The 15,313-nt window shown below is 47.2% G+C and overlaps 1 protein-coding gene across 4 annotated transcripts in view; it reads left to right on the top strand.

The window, feature by feature from the left end:
• The window catches only part of ZBTB37 (zinc finger and BTB domain containing 37), a 51,866-nt gene extending 36,967 nt beyond the window's left edge, over window positions 1-14,899 (top strand). For all 4 annotated transcript variants that reach the window (XM_051794272.1, XM_051794279.1, XM_051794265.1 and 1 more), the window contains 2 exons: window positions 563-662; window positions 2,811-14,899. In XM_051794272.1, coding sequence (XP_051650232.1) covers window positions 563-662; window positions 2,811-3,299 — 589 coding nt within the window. In that variant the 3' untranslated portion in view covers window positions 3,300-14,899. The remainder of the gene's footprint in view (window positions 1-562; window positions 663-2,810) is intronic.
• Window positions 14,900-15,313: the final 414 nt, after the last annotated feature.

Here is a 15,313-nt window from a genome sequence, read left to right as displayed (position 1 = left end):
GAAGCAGTGAATATTCTGCCACTTGTTGCCTAATAAATCAATCAGTGGGAACAATCTTGAGCTGGGCCTTGGGAGAGCAATGCTTTCTACTTCCTTAGCTCTTTTCCAGGGATCAGTTAGTCTCAAGCATCTCTTCTTCCACTGCACTCAGTATCCCCTGTTTCCCACCTGGAGTCCATCACACCCTTGTGTTTCACTCTGGGGAGCGGCAGGAGGGTGTGGGTGGTGGATGAGAGTGCCCTCAGAGAAATGGTTTCTGCTCCTGCTGGGCAGTTCCGGAGTCACCGGGCCTGTGTTGGTTTACTCCTGATAGCAACCCCAAAGCTCTCTGTCACTGAACTGGAAGCCAAATGACTCAGTTTTATTTTTCAGATGTTAAGACTGAACCCACATGCCAGTATGACTTGGTTTTTTCCTTTATACTTGCACTGTTCCAGTGTGTTAGCTGGTGAGATTGAAGAGATGCTGTACAGGTGCCTCCACTGCTCACCTGTTGTTCTAAACACCGTAGTGACCTGATGCCCATTAAAAACTCCATTTACACTCTTCCCCCACCCCACAGATTTAGCCCTTCTGGCAGCATGGTTGCTGTGACTGAGCGGTACAGATCAAAAAGCGAGTCTCCCGGGCGGATGGATGAGCCCAAGCAGCCCAGTTCCCAGGTAGGCAGATCAAGAAGTTTGCAAGTAAATGTTGGCTCGGAGGTGAAGGGGGCTGTGTTGCGATGAAATGTGTCATTTTATATTTGGAAGCAGTACCACATGTGAAACAAGGACCTTTTGCTATTGTGAAGCGTTTAGTTGCTCACACTGAGAACGTCTGCTGGCTGTGTACAATTTAAAACTGATTGTGGTCGCTTGGGATTTTGGCCAGATACCTGGAAAACACAAGGAGTTTCTCTTGTTGTCTGAGGGCATAAATATCCACCTTCATTCTGGGCAGGCCACCAACTCCTGAGGAGAAATCCCATTTGCCTACAGAGCTGGATCTGCTCTGAAACACTGGCAGCAAATGCCTGAGCTGAGGGGGGAGGTGTGGCTTGGCTTCTGTGGAAGACTGAGGGGTGACAGCAGCTGAACCTTTCCAAAAAGCCCTCCAGGCACTACACCCATAAACCTTTGGGGTGGAGAGTCAAAGGGCTGTGGATTTGTGCAGAGGTTTCTGTCTAATTCCCAAGGCACCGTGTTGCACAGCAGAATTTGCAACGTATAAAGGAGCTCTGAACTTTCTGCTTTCTTGGGCACAGTTTTGGGGTAGGAGGAAGAGAAATGCAGAAACAGGAGGGCAGTGGGGAGTGCAGCAAGGTGAGACAGTGGTAATACCTGTGCCTAATGATTTTGGTCTAGTTTTGTTGCATACAGTGAGTGTCACAGTGACACTGTAGTGCAAATGTGTCAGCCAACACAGTGCAGAAGGACTCTGTGAGCCTGACAAATAGGGAATGTGTCAATGTGTAAGCAAATGGCTTGGCTGGAGGCAGGTTGAGGAATTACCAGGCTGCTTTGCTCTTCAGTAAGACCAAGTGAAGCAACGGGGAAAAAAATCATGATTGCTGTCTGCCGCCTCTGTAATACACTTCCATAAAACAACAGATACCTTTTTGTTCCTGTTTCTCCAAAGCTTTGTTTTGTGTCCTTAGAAGACATTGAGAAAATTTCAGGTCAAACTCACCCTCCAGGGGCAATGTGACATACAAAGCAATTCTAACTCTTCCTACGGAAAAGCTGCTCTTATTTCTGCATTGTGACATGGCCTCAAATATAAAACCTGAGGCTTTACACACACGGGGAGGTCTCATCACCCTCCACTCTCCTGGCATTGCCATATCCATACTAAAAGAGCCTGCCTGTGATCCCTGCCCCATGGCAGCGGCAGAGTGGAAAGGAAGTACCAGAGCTCTGTGCATGTCCTTGAGTCCTGAGCAGCTTCCCTGTGCCTGCATGGCCGGATTCAGCAGCACCTGGCACCTGTACAGTGCTGCTCACACAGCCCTGGCCGCCAGAGGAGGGGCTCTCCTGCTGGTACACGTTCTCTGTGCTTGGCACTGCTGGGAAGCAGCCTTGGGAGAGCAATCCCCCAGCACGGAGCATTTCTGGAGTCGGTCTGTTTGTGCTCCATCGGAAGACAATGGCCAGAAGTGTCTGCCCTGGTTCAGGGTTGCCCTTGGCTGTTTGTCTGTGTGGCTTTGGAGAAAACAGAGGAGCCAGCGAGTCCTTGCTGTGTGAGCCGGGCTAGGGGCTGGGCTGGGTCACACAGCCAGGCAGGCTAAAGTGACTCGTTATAATAAAATAAACCCTGAGTGACACCTGAGTAGATACCTCAGTGAGGTGTGAAGTGACACCTCAAGGGTTCAAAGTACCATTTGTCATTTGTTCCACCTTTGTTTTAAAAAGCAAGCTCATCAATTGGCTTCCTGTTTTTAACCTTTAGTAAGTAAAACAGAAGGTGGCATACAGTATTTTAATAAAACTGGCCCAGATTTTTAAAGAAGTAACAAGTATTGACACACGTGACCCACAACTCCATTGGTGGCCAAGCATGCTCGTGTCAAGGACTATCTTTTGTTCCCCAGATCCAGGGAATGACTTGGCAGAGGGGGCCTCTGTAGCAGTGGTTTCTAATTGATTGCTCGTTTGTCTTCAGCTCCAAGGCCCCAGTTAAGCACTTAAATATGTGCTTGAGGTTGCAGACATTAGTGCTGCTGATTTTGAGGTTTGGCACAAGCTTTACTGGCTGGACTGGGGCCTGATCTTCTTCTCTGCAGTTTGTTTTAGGCTGCTTGTTATTTAAATCTGCTGTTTCCTTGGCAGGGGGAGGAATCAGCCATGCTTGGAGTGAGTGGTTACGTGGAGTATCTGCGGGAGCAGGAGGTTTCCGAGCGCTGGTTCCGCTACAACCCGCGGCTCACGTGTATTTACTGCGCCAAATCCTTCAACCAGAAGGGCAGCCTGGACCGGCACATGCGGCTCCACATGGGCATCACCCCCTTTGTGTGCCGCATGTGTGGGAAGAAGTACACCCGCAAGGATCAGCTGGAATATCACATCCGCAAGCACACGGGCAACAAACCCTTCCACTGCCACGTCTGCGGCAAAAGCTTCCCTTTCCAGGCCATCCTCAACCAGCACTTTCGCAAGAACCACCCCGGCTGTTTGCCCCTGGAGGGGCCCCACAGCATCTCCCCCGAGACCACAGTCACGTCCCGGGGGCAGGCGGAGGAGGAGTCCCCTCCGCAGGAGGAGGCTGTGGCTGTGGGGGAGACGGCACAGGGATCTGTGTCCACCACTGGGCCGGATTGAAACACGACTGCGGAGTCCGGGGAGAAAGGACCGTCTTCCCTTTCTTGGCTCTCCAGAGTCAGCACCAACCTGGCAGGCTGGTACTGTAATTAGTGCAATGCCACCACTGGACAGAAAGAAGCTCCCAAGATGTTGCCAAAATAGAAAAATCTCTTCTGTCTCTCTCTTTCTCTCTCTCTCCCTCACACACCCCCCCACACACGGAGTGTTAAACATTTTTCTCCCTCATTCCTCCTCCTCTTGGAGAAAAACAGAACAACTGTGTCAATCAACTTCTTATTCAGGGATCGACAGGATTTTAAATTTTTTTACTGTTCCGTAGTGACCTGGGACAAGCAGTCATTTGTATTTCTGGACAGCCCTGTGGCCCAGCAGCCAGGCCCCGCCGGCGGTGCCGGTGGCAGCCCTGCAGCCCCACAGAGCCATATCCGCTGGTCCCGCTCGAAGGGAGAGCAGGGGCAAGGGCCCGTTGCCTTTCTCCCTTGCCCAGGTAGAAAACAAAAAGACTGTCCTGGTGGAACCTGCCTTGCCCGAGTGTATTTATCCCTGTCTTATTTTTTGTGTGTTTCTTTACATTTTTGTTTAAGCTGTTACTTTAGGGCTTTTGGCCTTGCCCGTTCCAGGCGCACGGCCTCCGCACCCCTTGTTAAAGCAGGCACGGCTCCGAGGCAGTATTCCACAGGTCAGCGAGATGTGAAGGAAGCACTTGGGCTACTGAGAGTGGGATTTAGCAGTTGTGAAGTTCGTGTGAAACGCTGATGCCTTGGGAGAAGGGCTGGAGGGGACTTCCAGAGGAGGTTGTCTGCTGGTGCGACCGGAGAGCTCAGAGCTCTCCGATGTCCCGGCCAGAGTGCTGCCGTGCTCCAGGGGTTGCCGAGGGTTAGGCACAGATTTTCTGGAGTGGCTGAATTCCGGAGTTAGAGGCTGGCTACCAAAGTCCTCCTTCACCCCTGCTCCCCCCTCGACACGCACTTATCTTTTATAACAGCAATATGTGATACAGAAATACTGCAATGCTGTCGTCCCAGCCAAGCAATCATGGGTGGTTGCTTTTAAACCTATTTCTACAAACTACTTTGATAACTTTTTTAATCAATGAAATGCAAAAAGAAAAGAAAACTCTACCTTATTTCCTTGTAGAAGTTCAGGAGACTTAAAAGTGAATGGTTCCTAGAGCAATCACAACTCTGTCCCCTTGCATGGACTTCAAGATTTTTGTATTCTGAGCAGCTCTGATGTTTAGAGCAAGTTTAGCAAACCTGGAGAGATGTGCCTGTGTGTGTATTGTAGGTGTTTGCACGGGCTTATGTGGTTCATAACCGGAACAGCATGGGACAGGTAGATAAGTGCAAATATTCTGACATCTTTTGAAGAAGTCTTTTAAAAAAAATATGCAATATTTTAAGAGTTTTCTCTGGTTCTGATGCCAAGTTGTTCATGACAGAGGGGGGAAATGAACGACAGGTTGCGTGGATCGGGTCTGGTGAAGGAGTTCTCTTGAGGATGTAAGATAAAGGAAGGGTGAAGTTCTGATCCTTAAGGTGATGGGAGGAACAAAGAGACATTGGAAAAGAAATACACTTCATCTTGCTTCAGCTAGAAAGCTGGGTGAGTGGTTGGAACAGGGGCTTGGTGGGCAGGAGACTGACCACGTGACAGCAAAGCTTGACCTGCAGTCAGACTGCACAATTTTGGGCACATGGAAACATCTCCAGCCTTTGCTTTCCCCACTTTCAAATTGGGACTCAGGATCATTTTCATGCCCCTTTAGAGGGAAGAATTTGGGGAAGGGTGATGTATTCTTGCCTCACTTTACAGGTCATTTTTATAGGTGAGGGGTCTCACTGTTCCTCCCATCTCTCTCTCAAAAAGAGACGTGGCTCTAACGTGTTTTTGTGTGTGGGAAGGGCTTGGTGCCAGGATCATATGTAACAGGGAAGTGCTCCTAAGAGAGGAACCTTTGCAGGTGTCCTGAGCCAGGCACCTGAAAAGCACCATTTCATTGACCATTTCAAACAGGAAAGCTGATATTTCACCTCCGTTTTCCTTCTGTCCCTTCCTCCTCTCCTGTCAAGTGCATCGTCACGCGGGGAGTGATTTGGCCACCCGAGGGACCAGCCCCGTCGGGTTTCCTGGTGAAGGTCAAGCAGGATGGTACCCAAACAGTGAGGTTGCAGTGGCAGAAGATGTGGTGAGAGGGTGGCCAAGGTAGGTTTCGTTGCAATCGAGGTGTGGGAAGGAGTGGAGATGTGCTGCTTTAGTCATAGCTTTTGAAGTTACCAAAAATGAAAAAAAAAAGAGTTAAAGACTTTGAAATCCTATCCTGTTCACACTAGAGAGCATCAAAAGTTACTTTTAGTTGCTTAAAAGATTTTTAAGTGTTTTAAAATAGAAATTTTAAAAGAATACTACCAAACTATAAAAACATAAAATTATTTATATACATATATTATATATAAATATAGTGGGAAAGTTTCCCTGCTAAGCTTGCTGTGAAGAGAAGGGTGAAGGTGCAGTAACTGCTACACAAGCAACATTTTTCTGAGACAGATGGCAACCGTAGTGAAGAAGGGCTGACATAAAATGGTGACTGCCTTTATTCCCATGGCATAGCTGTGAGTTTCTTGAGCAGGTTTGTGTTTTACTGTATTGATACTGTGAACGGAGGAGCATCCGGACAGCCCAGGGTGCCAACGGTGTGCCCTGTTTGCTGATTCACTACTTTAATTGGCCTGGTGAAAACCATGAAATTGGTCCTTCATATCCTACTAGGCTGAAAAACAAAGCTTGTGAAAGGTTTTTATTTTTTTTTCCTCCTTTATGTTTGCTTTTGGTTTTGGTTTGGTTTGGTTTTTTGTTTGTTGTTTTTTTTTTTAGTGCAGAGGTTGCCACTGTATAAACGATCATTTCTGATTGCATGCAAAAGAGCCAATTCTTGCCCAGGCCTCACTGAGGTGAAGTTTATAGCTTGTAGCTAGAGTCAGTATAAGGTATGGTAGTGGGAATCATTTTAATATTATTTCTGTACATTTAATGGATGTGTATGTATGTGTGGGAGTCATGGTGTCTCTAATACGTCTTGAACATTGCTGAAAGCAGTTCAAGCCCGTCCACGCTGGACGGCAGAACCAGTTCCGAAGGGATCGTTATTGAACATTTCTTTCAGTGCTTGACCTTTGCGGTGCAGATAAGGGCAAGATTTGAGGAAAAAGGGGTTGGAGGTCGTGTATGGTATGGAAAAACCTCATGTGAATTTCCTGGCAGTGGTGTAGCTACTCAAGAGGTGCTTTCCCAGCAGAATGCTGCCGTGTTCCGTTGCCTCTCCACTGGCACGGCTCTTCACAGTTGCACCGAAGCTGTGGAGAATCAGATGCCAACTCTTCAAGTGCGAATGCTTCTGTGATGGGTTGAGGCACAGCTTTGCATTCCCACGTCTAGCTGCAGCTTTTCCTGCCAAAACTGTGATTTCAACTGTGATTTAAGGAGGATGTGAAGAGAACTCTGTCATTTTTTAATACCTCTGTACATAACATTTCTGTCCGCTTCAGAGTTAGGGCTGACTAACCCGTTTGTTTGCTTGCCTTAGGCAACAGGGAGAACACACTCTGGTTTCGCAGTTTGTTTTCTCGGAGAGGAAACACGTTTCTTAGTTCTTTGCTGCCAAGGAAAGAACTCCCAAATGTGAAGAGTTGTGGTTATCTCCTTAAGCCTGCAGCAAGCCCTGGTGCCAAGTCACAGCCGAGTGACGTGACGGTTGCCGTGGCTGTTCCTGCTGCTGCCAGGTTCCCTGTGAATAGCTGTGAAAATAACCAGAATTGTGTTATACTGTGCTGCTGCTTTGGGAAAAAGCTAAACCTCTTCCTCTCAGAAGGATGACCAATGGGAAACTGGGAAAGGGAGAAAGGAGAAGGTCTTTTTGCTCTCTTGCAATGGGAGTGCGTGGAAACAAATTGGTTTTTGTATTTCCAGCAGCTAGAGAGGGATGAATGAGAGGCTTTATGGAATGTGAATTTGTAACAGGAGGCTGAGAACATGCTTAGAGCCACTTAGTAAGATGCAGAGCTGTCAGCCCAGTGAGAGCCAGAGCAGCCAATGCAGATGGGCAGTTCCTGGCTTATCGTCCCAGCACTGCCCACCATCAGGTCAGTCCTTGGACTTACCGATACCTTCTCCACAATGTTCTCAAGCTGTGACCTGTATAATTCAACTTTCAGAAGTTTGTGTGCCTGAAGAAAGGCAGGAGGAACAGAAAGCTGCTGTTCCCATTTGCCAGCTATCCAGAGCTGGAATAGCACTGGGAACAAGCTGTGGCCTGGCTGAAAGGCATTGTGGGGCTGGCTCAGCAGGGAGGGCACAGAGCCAGGAGTTCAGCCCTCTGTGGGATCAGAGTTGAAATAAATGGTCAGGACAGCTCTCCCTGCTTTTCCTGCTTGGTGGCTGTTTCCGTTCCACATCTCTGCGGTGGGAACATCACTTAACATGCTCCTTTCAGCCAGTGATTCCAGGCCTGGTCTTGGAGCTGGGTCCTTCTGTGCCTTTGGGTGATTCAGCCCTAAGGAGGCCTTGGCAAGAGCAGAGTTGCAGCTTTTATTTGCTTCTGACTTCATCTCTCCTGCAGAACCCAAGGTATAAATAGGAAGACAAGTGCAAAGGTTGGGGTGGAAGGTGGCTTGGGAGGTACACAGGGTCATGTTGAGGACCAACAAAAATAGCACTTATAATGATGTAAACTTTATCAAACTCTCGTCTTTGATCTCTGACATGCCTGCCAATTTAGCTGTGCCAGCATCCAGGTGTTTCTGCAGATTAGTGACACCAAATGCTGTTCTTGCTCTGCTGGAAATATTTTGGGGATGGGAGTAGTCCCTGCTCATGGCAAGGGGGTTGGACTAGATGACCTCTAAAGGTCCCTTCCAGCCCAAACCATTCAGTAAGTCAAGGAGCTGTAATTCAGGAGACTTTTTGGGCTCTCAGTTTTCCCTGAAAGCTGATCCTGTGGCCAAGACTGCAGTTGGAAGGTCTGGGATCTGCTGATGTAACTGAGTCTTTACTCCTGCCATGAGATGAGAGCCATGCACAGAGCTCTGACATCTGCAGTGGAAGGGCCTAAAGAGGAGCTCAGCATCCTTAATTTGGTCATTGTCATTCAAGGGATATTTTAATATAAAATACATACATATACATATATGTACATTTATATATATATATTTGTAACCAAATAAAAGCTAGATCTATGCAAACACTACTGGCTGCTGCTTGAAACTAAAGTCTACCAGAACATTTTGGAATAGAGTAGGCTTGGAGGAGACTTGCTGTGATTTGTTTGTTTTCCTTTTTTTAATAAAGTGCAGCAGACCAAAGTTTTGCTGCAGTTAGTCTTACTAGAAATTTAGGTTATTCCTAACCTGGAACTCGCTCAAGTGGGTTATAAAATTATCTGAAGAGTCCGACCATCTCTAAAATATTTCCATCTGCTGAAAGGCTTTGGCTTGGCAAACATAGGGAAACACAGAGGCTGGGACTAGGAGATATTAAAGGTGACGCTTGGGCTGATAGAAGTAGCATCAAGAAAGGACTTGGGAGCATTTTCTTTTGAATGTAGGATTGAGTTGACTTCTAGGAATCTTCCTACTTGGGAAAGCATCCATTGCTGAGGTGGAGGCAGAGATCAGAGCATCCTTGGGATGAATTCTGGTTTTGATGGAGATCTTCCTGCTGAATCTGATTGTTCCAGAGTTTAGTCTGCTGGGAGAAACTTCATGTGGTTTCTTTGTGTCAGATCTGATCTTTGCTTTTAGGATTAACTGCAATATATCTCTAACCTTCAGTGACCTTTGGCTTTTTATTCCTGGGACTGTAGAAAATTCAGGTTTCCCATAACATTATCCTCATTCCAACTGTGAACAAGTTACTACTGCTTCTTATAATTTATTGTCTTTCTGTTCCTGAACGTCTGTGTGATCCAGCTGGTCGCCAGCACCACCTTCCAGTGCTTCATTAGTTTTTATGCACAGGGAATTGTTGCAATGGATAAGTTGACCACGCTAGTTGGAAGAGTAGAAGCCTTTGGAGAATGATTTTTGCTTCCTCTAGCTTGTCATTAGGGAGTGCACACACACATACTGTATATACATATATATATATATATATACACATATATAAAGTGTTTCAGTATAAACTCATTTAGCGTTATTTAATTTATATTTTAATCCAGTTGTAAACCAAAGTATTACAGCTTGTGGGAAGATGTGTCTCGGAAATAGGAGGAACCTTAGGAGGTTGGAGCTCTGAAAGGTTTTTGTTGATGAAAACGTGGATATGAATAAGACTTAAGAACCTGTGCTGCTGAATCCTAGGGATTTGCAGCCTTGGGAGGATTTGAGACTTGCTGGGTAAAGTTGGATGGTGGAGCCTTCTGAAGGTGTTTTTCATGGTCCTTAATGGTTTTGTAGGAAAACAAGTATATCCTGGCAAGACTAGAAATAAAAAGGGAGAAGGCAGAAAATCAGTGTGGTCTGGCACAACTGGGGGCTGGAGAGAAGAAGCCACAAAACCAGTCACTGATGCATTTAGTGTCTAATTGAAAGTTTTAGAAAATGAGCCGTTGCTATTTACTGATGTCTAGAGGTGGTTGGGGGTTGTTTTAGTAACTTCTGTGGAGGTACATGCTCTGCTCTCACCAATGGGAAGAAATTATGGGTTCAATGATAAAATCATGCTGATTTTTCTGTGCCAAGGAGTAATTGCCTTCCCAAGGAATGAGCAAGTGCTAAGAACAAATTCAGCTCTAACAATCTCCCCACAGCCTTGGCAGCAGCTCTTGCTTCCTCTAGGGAGGATGGAGACAGTTGAAACAAGAGGGTTCATCTGGTGTCAGCCCTGTCTGGAGCTGGTGGCGCTGGGTTGGGTAGAATAGGTGAAACAGCAGCAAAGCATCACTGGGAAAAGAGGAGTGCATGTGTCTGGCACACCCTGGATGTCATGGACAGGGAAATGCCAGGTTTGGAACCTGCTCGTGGGCAGGAGCATTCAGGAAACCCTGTGCAAAGATCCCTATCCTGGAGATGAGAGCTGAACAGCACCAGTGTTCTCCATCCTGGAGTGTGAATCCCCAGGGGGGCAGAGTGCCCAGGGGGTTCCTTCCATCAGAAGGAACTGAAGGATGGGAGGTGCAGACTGGGAAGGGCAGTGCCAGACAGATTTCAAAGTGCCATTTTCTGAGTGTTGGGTTTTCTAGCATGTATTGCAGACCGGAGTTTGCTTTTGTGTCAGTGCTCTCTCCTTTACCTGTGTCACTGCTCCTGTTTAAACTCCGCAGAGAAGACAGAGCCAAACCCTTCTCAGAGGCACACGGTGCAAGGAGGAGTAGCAGTAGGTGGAACTTTATACAAAGGAGCATAAAGTTAGGTATTACAAGGTATTTTTTTCACCATGAGAACAGCCAAACAGCATTGAATCAGGTTGTCCAGAGAGGCTGGGAAATCCCCATCCTGGGATAGTGCAGCCTCCAGGTTCCTGTTTCCATTAGACTACGCCAAGCTGTGTTTTTGTTACCTTCTTGGGTTTTTTTTAGTATTATAATGTACAAATGGGCAGCTTTAATGGGCTTCCTAGTTCATATCAGTTAAGCTTTTGAAACATATTCAGGTATCTTTTAAATACTGCTGTGTAAGTTGTTTAATCTGACATATTTTGATTTATTATTTTACTGCAGTTACCTAAGGCAGTACTTAAAAAAAATCAGTGCATTAATTTTTTGCAGACTGTCAGCTGTGTTAAGCCTAGTTTAAGCTTAGTTTTTATTAATGTATTTAACCCCCTCTCCCTCAGATCTATGGTGAAATGCCTGCATTATTTTTATATTGCAGTGAGGCTTATTTATTGAAACCTTCCCACTACCTTTGAAGTCAGACCCAGTACCATTGGCTATGAAACTGTGAAACTAATGAGAAATGAAAAATGAAGCTGGATTAGTTAGTTTTATTGCTGGTCATAAAATACAGAAAGCAGCAGTATAAAGGATAAAATACAATTGCAATTAGTTACTCAAATCATAGAATCACAGAATGGTTTAGGTTGGAAGGGACCTTAAAGCTCATCTCGTTCCAACCCCCCTGCCATGGGCAGGGACACCTTCCACTAGAATTCCAAGAGAAATTACTGAGTCTGGGGTGGGGGAAAGAATCACAAAACTATGTCTGAGAAACAAATTTTAACCTGATGATGTCACTTCACTGGTTCTCTGTTTGGTCAAGTGTAAAAGCTGTTTCTTGAGACGAGGAGGTTCCCTGGGGTCCGCTCGTTCACCTATGTGTCTTGGGCATTGGTTTGATACAGGGGTTTGTGCTCCCTGGTATTATTTTCTGAGAGTTTACGTGTCTAAGGAAACTCTCTGGATTACTGTGAAGCTTTTCCTTAATCCTCCTTGCACGTGCATTGGTAACTGAACACAAGTCTTGGCTGCAAGAGGTGGGAGGCAGGCGGGAGGTGCCGTTCCGCGGTGGGCACCAAGGAGGGGTGCAGTTCTCCTGCTGGCAGATGGGATTTGGCAAGGGGAGTGAAGACCCGGCCCCACTGTGGCTGTGCCCAGCCCAGGGGGGGGTCTTTCAGTTGGCTGCACTCCTGCCAGGGTCAAGGTGAGGTTGTTTTGTGGGGGCTGTTTGCAGGGCAGCCTGGATCTCCTCTGCTGCAGATGCAGGCAGTGATGGTGTAGGTGGCCTGCAGGTACTTTTCTCACGTGTTAGAAGGTCTCCTAAGCCAGGGCTGTGTTGCTGAGGAAGCAACCCAGGTGGAGTGTGGGTGAATTTGTCATACCCTTTGCTTCAGACTAACTGCCTGGGCTCCCCTGAGGCGCTGGCCTGGGTCGAAAGCTGACCTCAGGCAGCTTGCAGGGCTCCACTGTCCCAGGGTGGGGACTGTGAGAGATATTGTGCAGGGAGGGGGGAGTGTTGTCGTCCCAATAATACATTTGTTCTGTGTCCCTGTCTGTAACATTGCTGACAGTCAGGACAGGCCAAGGGCTGCAAGAGCAATCCTTGGGGGCACAGCGGGGACTGTTTTGAATAAGCTCTTTTAGAAGCTGAGTTAGGAGGAGAACACGAAGCTGTGTGTTCTTGCAGGAACGTACCCCTCCCCTCGTGCCCCATGCATGCAGGGAGGGTTAGGGAAGGATGAGGAGACTGGATCAGAGGGTAGTTAATGAAAATAGAAGCAAGATATTCAAAGTACTGCTTTAGTCTGAAAAGGGAAGAGAACCAATGCAGTTTTCCCAGGCATATTCCTAGTGTGTTAAACACTACCTGGAGCTCTCACGAGCTGTGTCCCTGTTGTCCCCCAGAGCTCCCCTCCTTTCCCTGGTGTCACCTCACTTTCCCTGTACAACACTGTGAATATGATACCAGTAGCTCTTTGTAACGTTTCCATTAAAAGTGCCCGGAGCAGGAAACGCTGTCCTGCTGTGGGAGCACAGGCTGTGACACCCCCCCCCCAAACAGGGCACGGATGGTTGAGCCCTTCCCTGCGGAGCGGTGGGAGAGGATTGTAGGAGTGCACGAGGGAAGTGGCTTTGTATAGCAATTTGCTAATCAAATTTGATTTCGTAACAAACTAAACTGACAATCAATTCCTAAAATATAAAAGCCTCTTAGAGGGAATAGTCAAGTGTATCTTCACCAGAAAGATTTAACTGGGATAACTTAATAAAGAGCACAGGATTTTTTCCTTTTTTTCTTTTTTTTTTTAAGCAATCACTCCAGAAATGGAAGCAGCAGATTCACAGGACAATAACTACCTCTCTCTCTCGGAGTGCTGAGGTTACCACACTACACACTCGAGCAGCAAAGCTTTCACTTCAAAGAGATTTGTTTTCCTTACCTCTGTGTTTCAGAAATGCAGGTCTGCTCTGTAAAGTGACTCTATGAAAATGGCATCTGGCAGGAGCAGCGGGAGCCCCTCGGAGTCCAGAGTCCCTCTCGGCCTCCAGTTCCTTGCAGTGACCTTTGCAGGTTGGCTCTGGGGGAGGGCTTTGTCACCTCCCCGGGTGCTGCACAGCAGTGAACTGTCCCGTGGGCTCGGCGTCCTGCACTGGGAAATTAGTCAGTGGTGGGAAAGGTGAGAGGAGAATCCATCTCCCTCTTGCTTACAAGGGAGCAGGCAGCATTAAAAAAAAGCAATAAGATAAAAATACAAACACTTTTATATGTCGTTCATTAGTCAGCAGATCTGACTCTGCAAATTTATATATATATATATATACACAAACACATGCAGAGAGCAGATCTCTTGTGTGAAAAGGTGCCATTTTTTTCTAACCAGAGTCCCTTTCCAAACTAGAACAGCACTTTAAATAGGTTCCTCTTTAAAAAAAAAAAAAAATATTAAAAAAAAAGAAAATCCTTTACTGCAGCAATGCACTTTAACTGGTCAGACGAGTACAGCTGTGGCTGGCCTGGGACACATCTGGATGGGCAGGTGGCTCCTGGGCAGCCAGAGCCCGGGGGGAGCCAAGTTGCCAGACCCTGGGGTGCCCCCGGCAGCCCAAAAGCCACGGCAGCTCTACCTCGGGAGTCCCGCGGGCTGGGGCAGCCCTGCAGGGATGGACCCGGCCCCCTGGGGCAGCCCCGCCGGGCCGAGCACTGACAGGGCTGGGCCCCGGGGGGGCTTTGTCATCTGTCCAGAGAACCCACCCTTGCCTCTAAAGCAGATTTAAATCCCGTTTTTAACAGGTCAGAAGTTGCACCCAGTTACAACCCAGCTGAGCTCAGCTGCACAGCAGAGCCAGAGGAAGTTGTTACTGGGGCTGTGGGGTTTTTCCATAACATGGATATGGAGCCCTCGTCAGTTCAGTATTCTATTTTTTTTTTTAAATGCAAGTTTGTGTCTCCCACATTGATTCTGCTCTGAGCTGGTTTGCAGAGTAACCCTTTGTAACAGAAACTGTGCTGTCGCCTTCAACTGTTGGCCTATAAATCAAACCTTTTAGGACAGGTGTCCTAACACTCAAGACTTAGTTTCACAGTTAAGAAATTTCCTGCTGTACTAATTATTCTCTTTTTTTATTTTATTTTATTTTTGGTTGTAATCCTTATTTCGAGAAGAAAAAGTCAGTGTTCAGACTAGTCTGCAGTAGGTGGAAGAGTGAGCCTGCTGTGTGTAACTTGTGGATATCAGACTGTTCTTCAGTGATTTTCCAAGCTGTTCCCAAGCTGGTCCTCCAGCATCACTTCCCTTTTCCTCTTCCAGCAGGTGTTGGCAGACCGTGGCCAATGGCAAACAGGGACAGCCAGAGCTGCTGGAGAGGGGTGGGCAGGGGTGGCAGAGGGGAACCAGAGTTGGGGAAGGGGGAAATAAAACCAAGGTAGAGGGACTGTACAATTGCAATGAAAGCAGTTTAGCAAAAAGCGCTCTCGTTGGACAGCTTTAAGAACAATGTGAATGAAAACTTAGCAACTTGGGTAGGAATCTTGGAAAATTCTATAAATGTATACTTGAAATTCTGTTTGTATTAAAAAAAATAAATTGCATTTTCTTCTTTCTTTTAACACTGTGTAAAAGAACATTATGCATGTGAGTGGTTTGAGAATTAAATGGTTTAATACTCAGATCCTTGTCTGTGTCGTGGAGCTGACTGGTGTGACCCAGTGTGGGTTTTCTCAGCCATGGTGGGAGATCCTGGTCCCTGCTGTGGGCAGCACTGCACTGCCCAGTTTGGGAAAGGTTGGGCAGTGCCAGGCTGCTGTTCCTGGCACTTGAGATGGCTTCTATCCTGTCTGGGATGAGCTTTGTCTCACCACTCAGCAGGCTCAGCCCATTCTGGTCTCACCGGGTGGAACAGGCACAATGCCCTTGCTGCAGGCCAGTCTCTGGATGTTTTCCCAGCTGCCAAAGGCAGGGGAAACACTGTGGTTCAGTGCCATGCTAGAGATCCCCAAACACTGCCTCAGCCCTCCTCCTTCACCAGCCTCCACAGCCTGGAGCACAACTGAAGAAGGCAGAGGTTGCAGGGTTGTGTTCTC

This window comes from Manacus candei, unplaced genomic scaffold (assembly GCF_025592945.1).
Source record: "Manacus candei isolate 608988 ecotype Guabito, Panama unplaced genomic scaffold, ASM2559294v1 h1tg000005l, whole genome shotgun sequence".
Taxonomy (NCBI): domain Eukaryota; kingdom Metazoa; phylum Chordata; class Aves; order Passeriformes; family Pipridae; genus Manacus; species Manacus candei.
The sequence above is the reverse complement of the archived record's forward strand: the minus strand, read 5'-3'. Positions and strand labels throughout refer to the sequence as shown.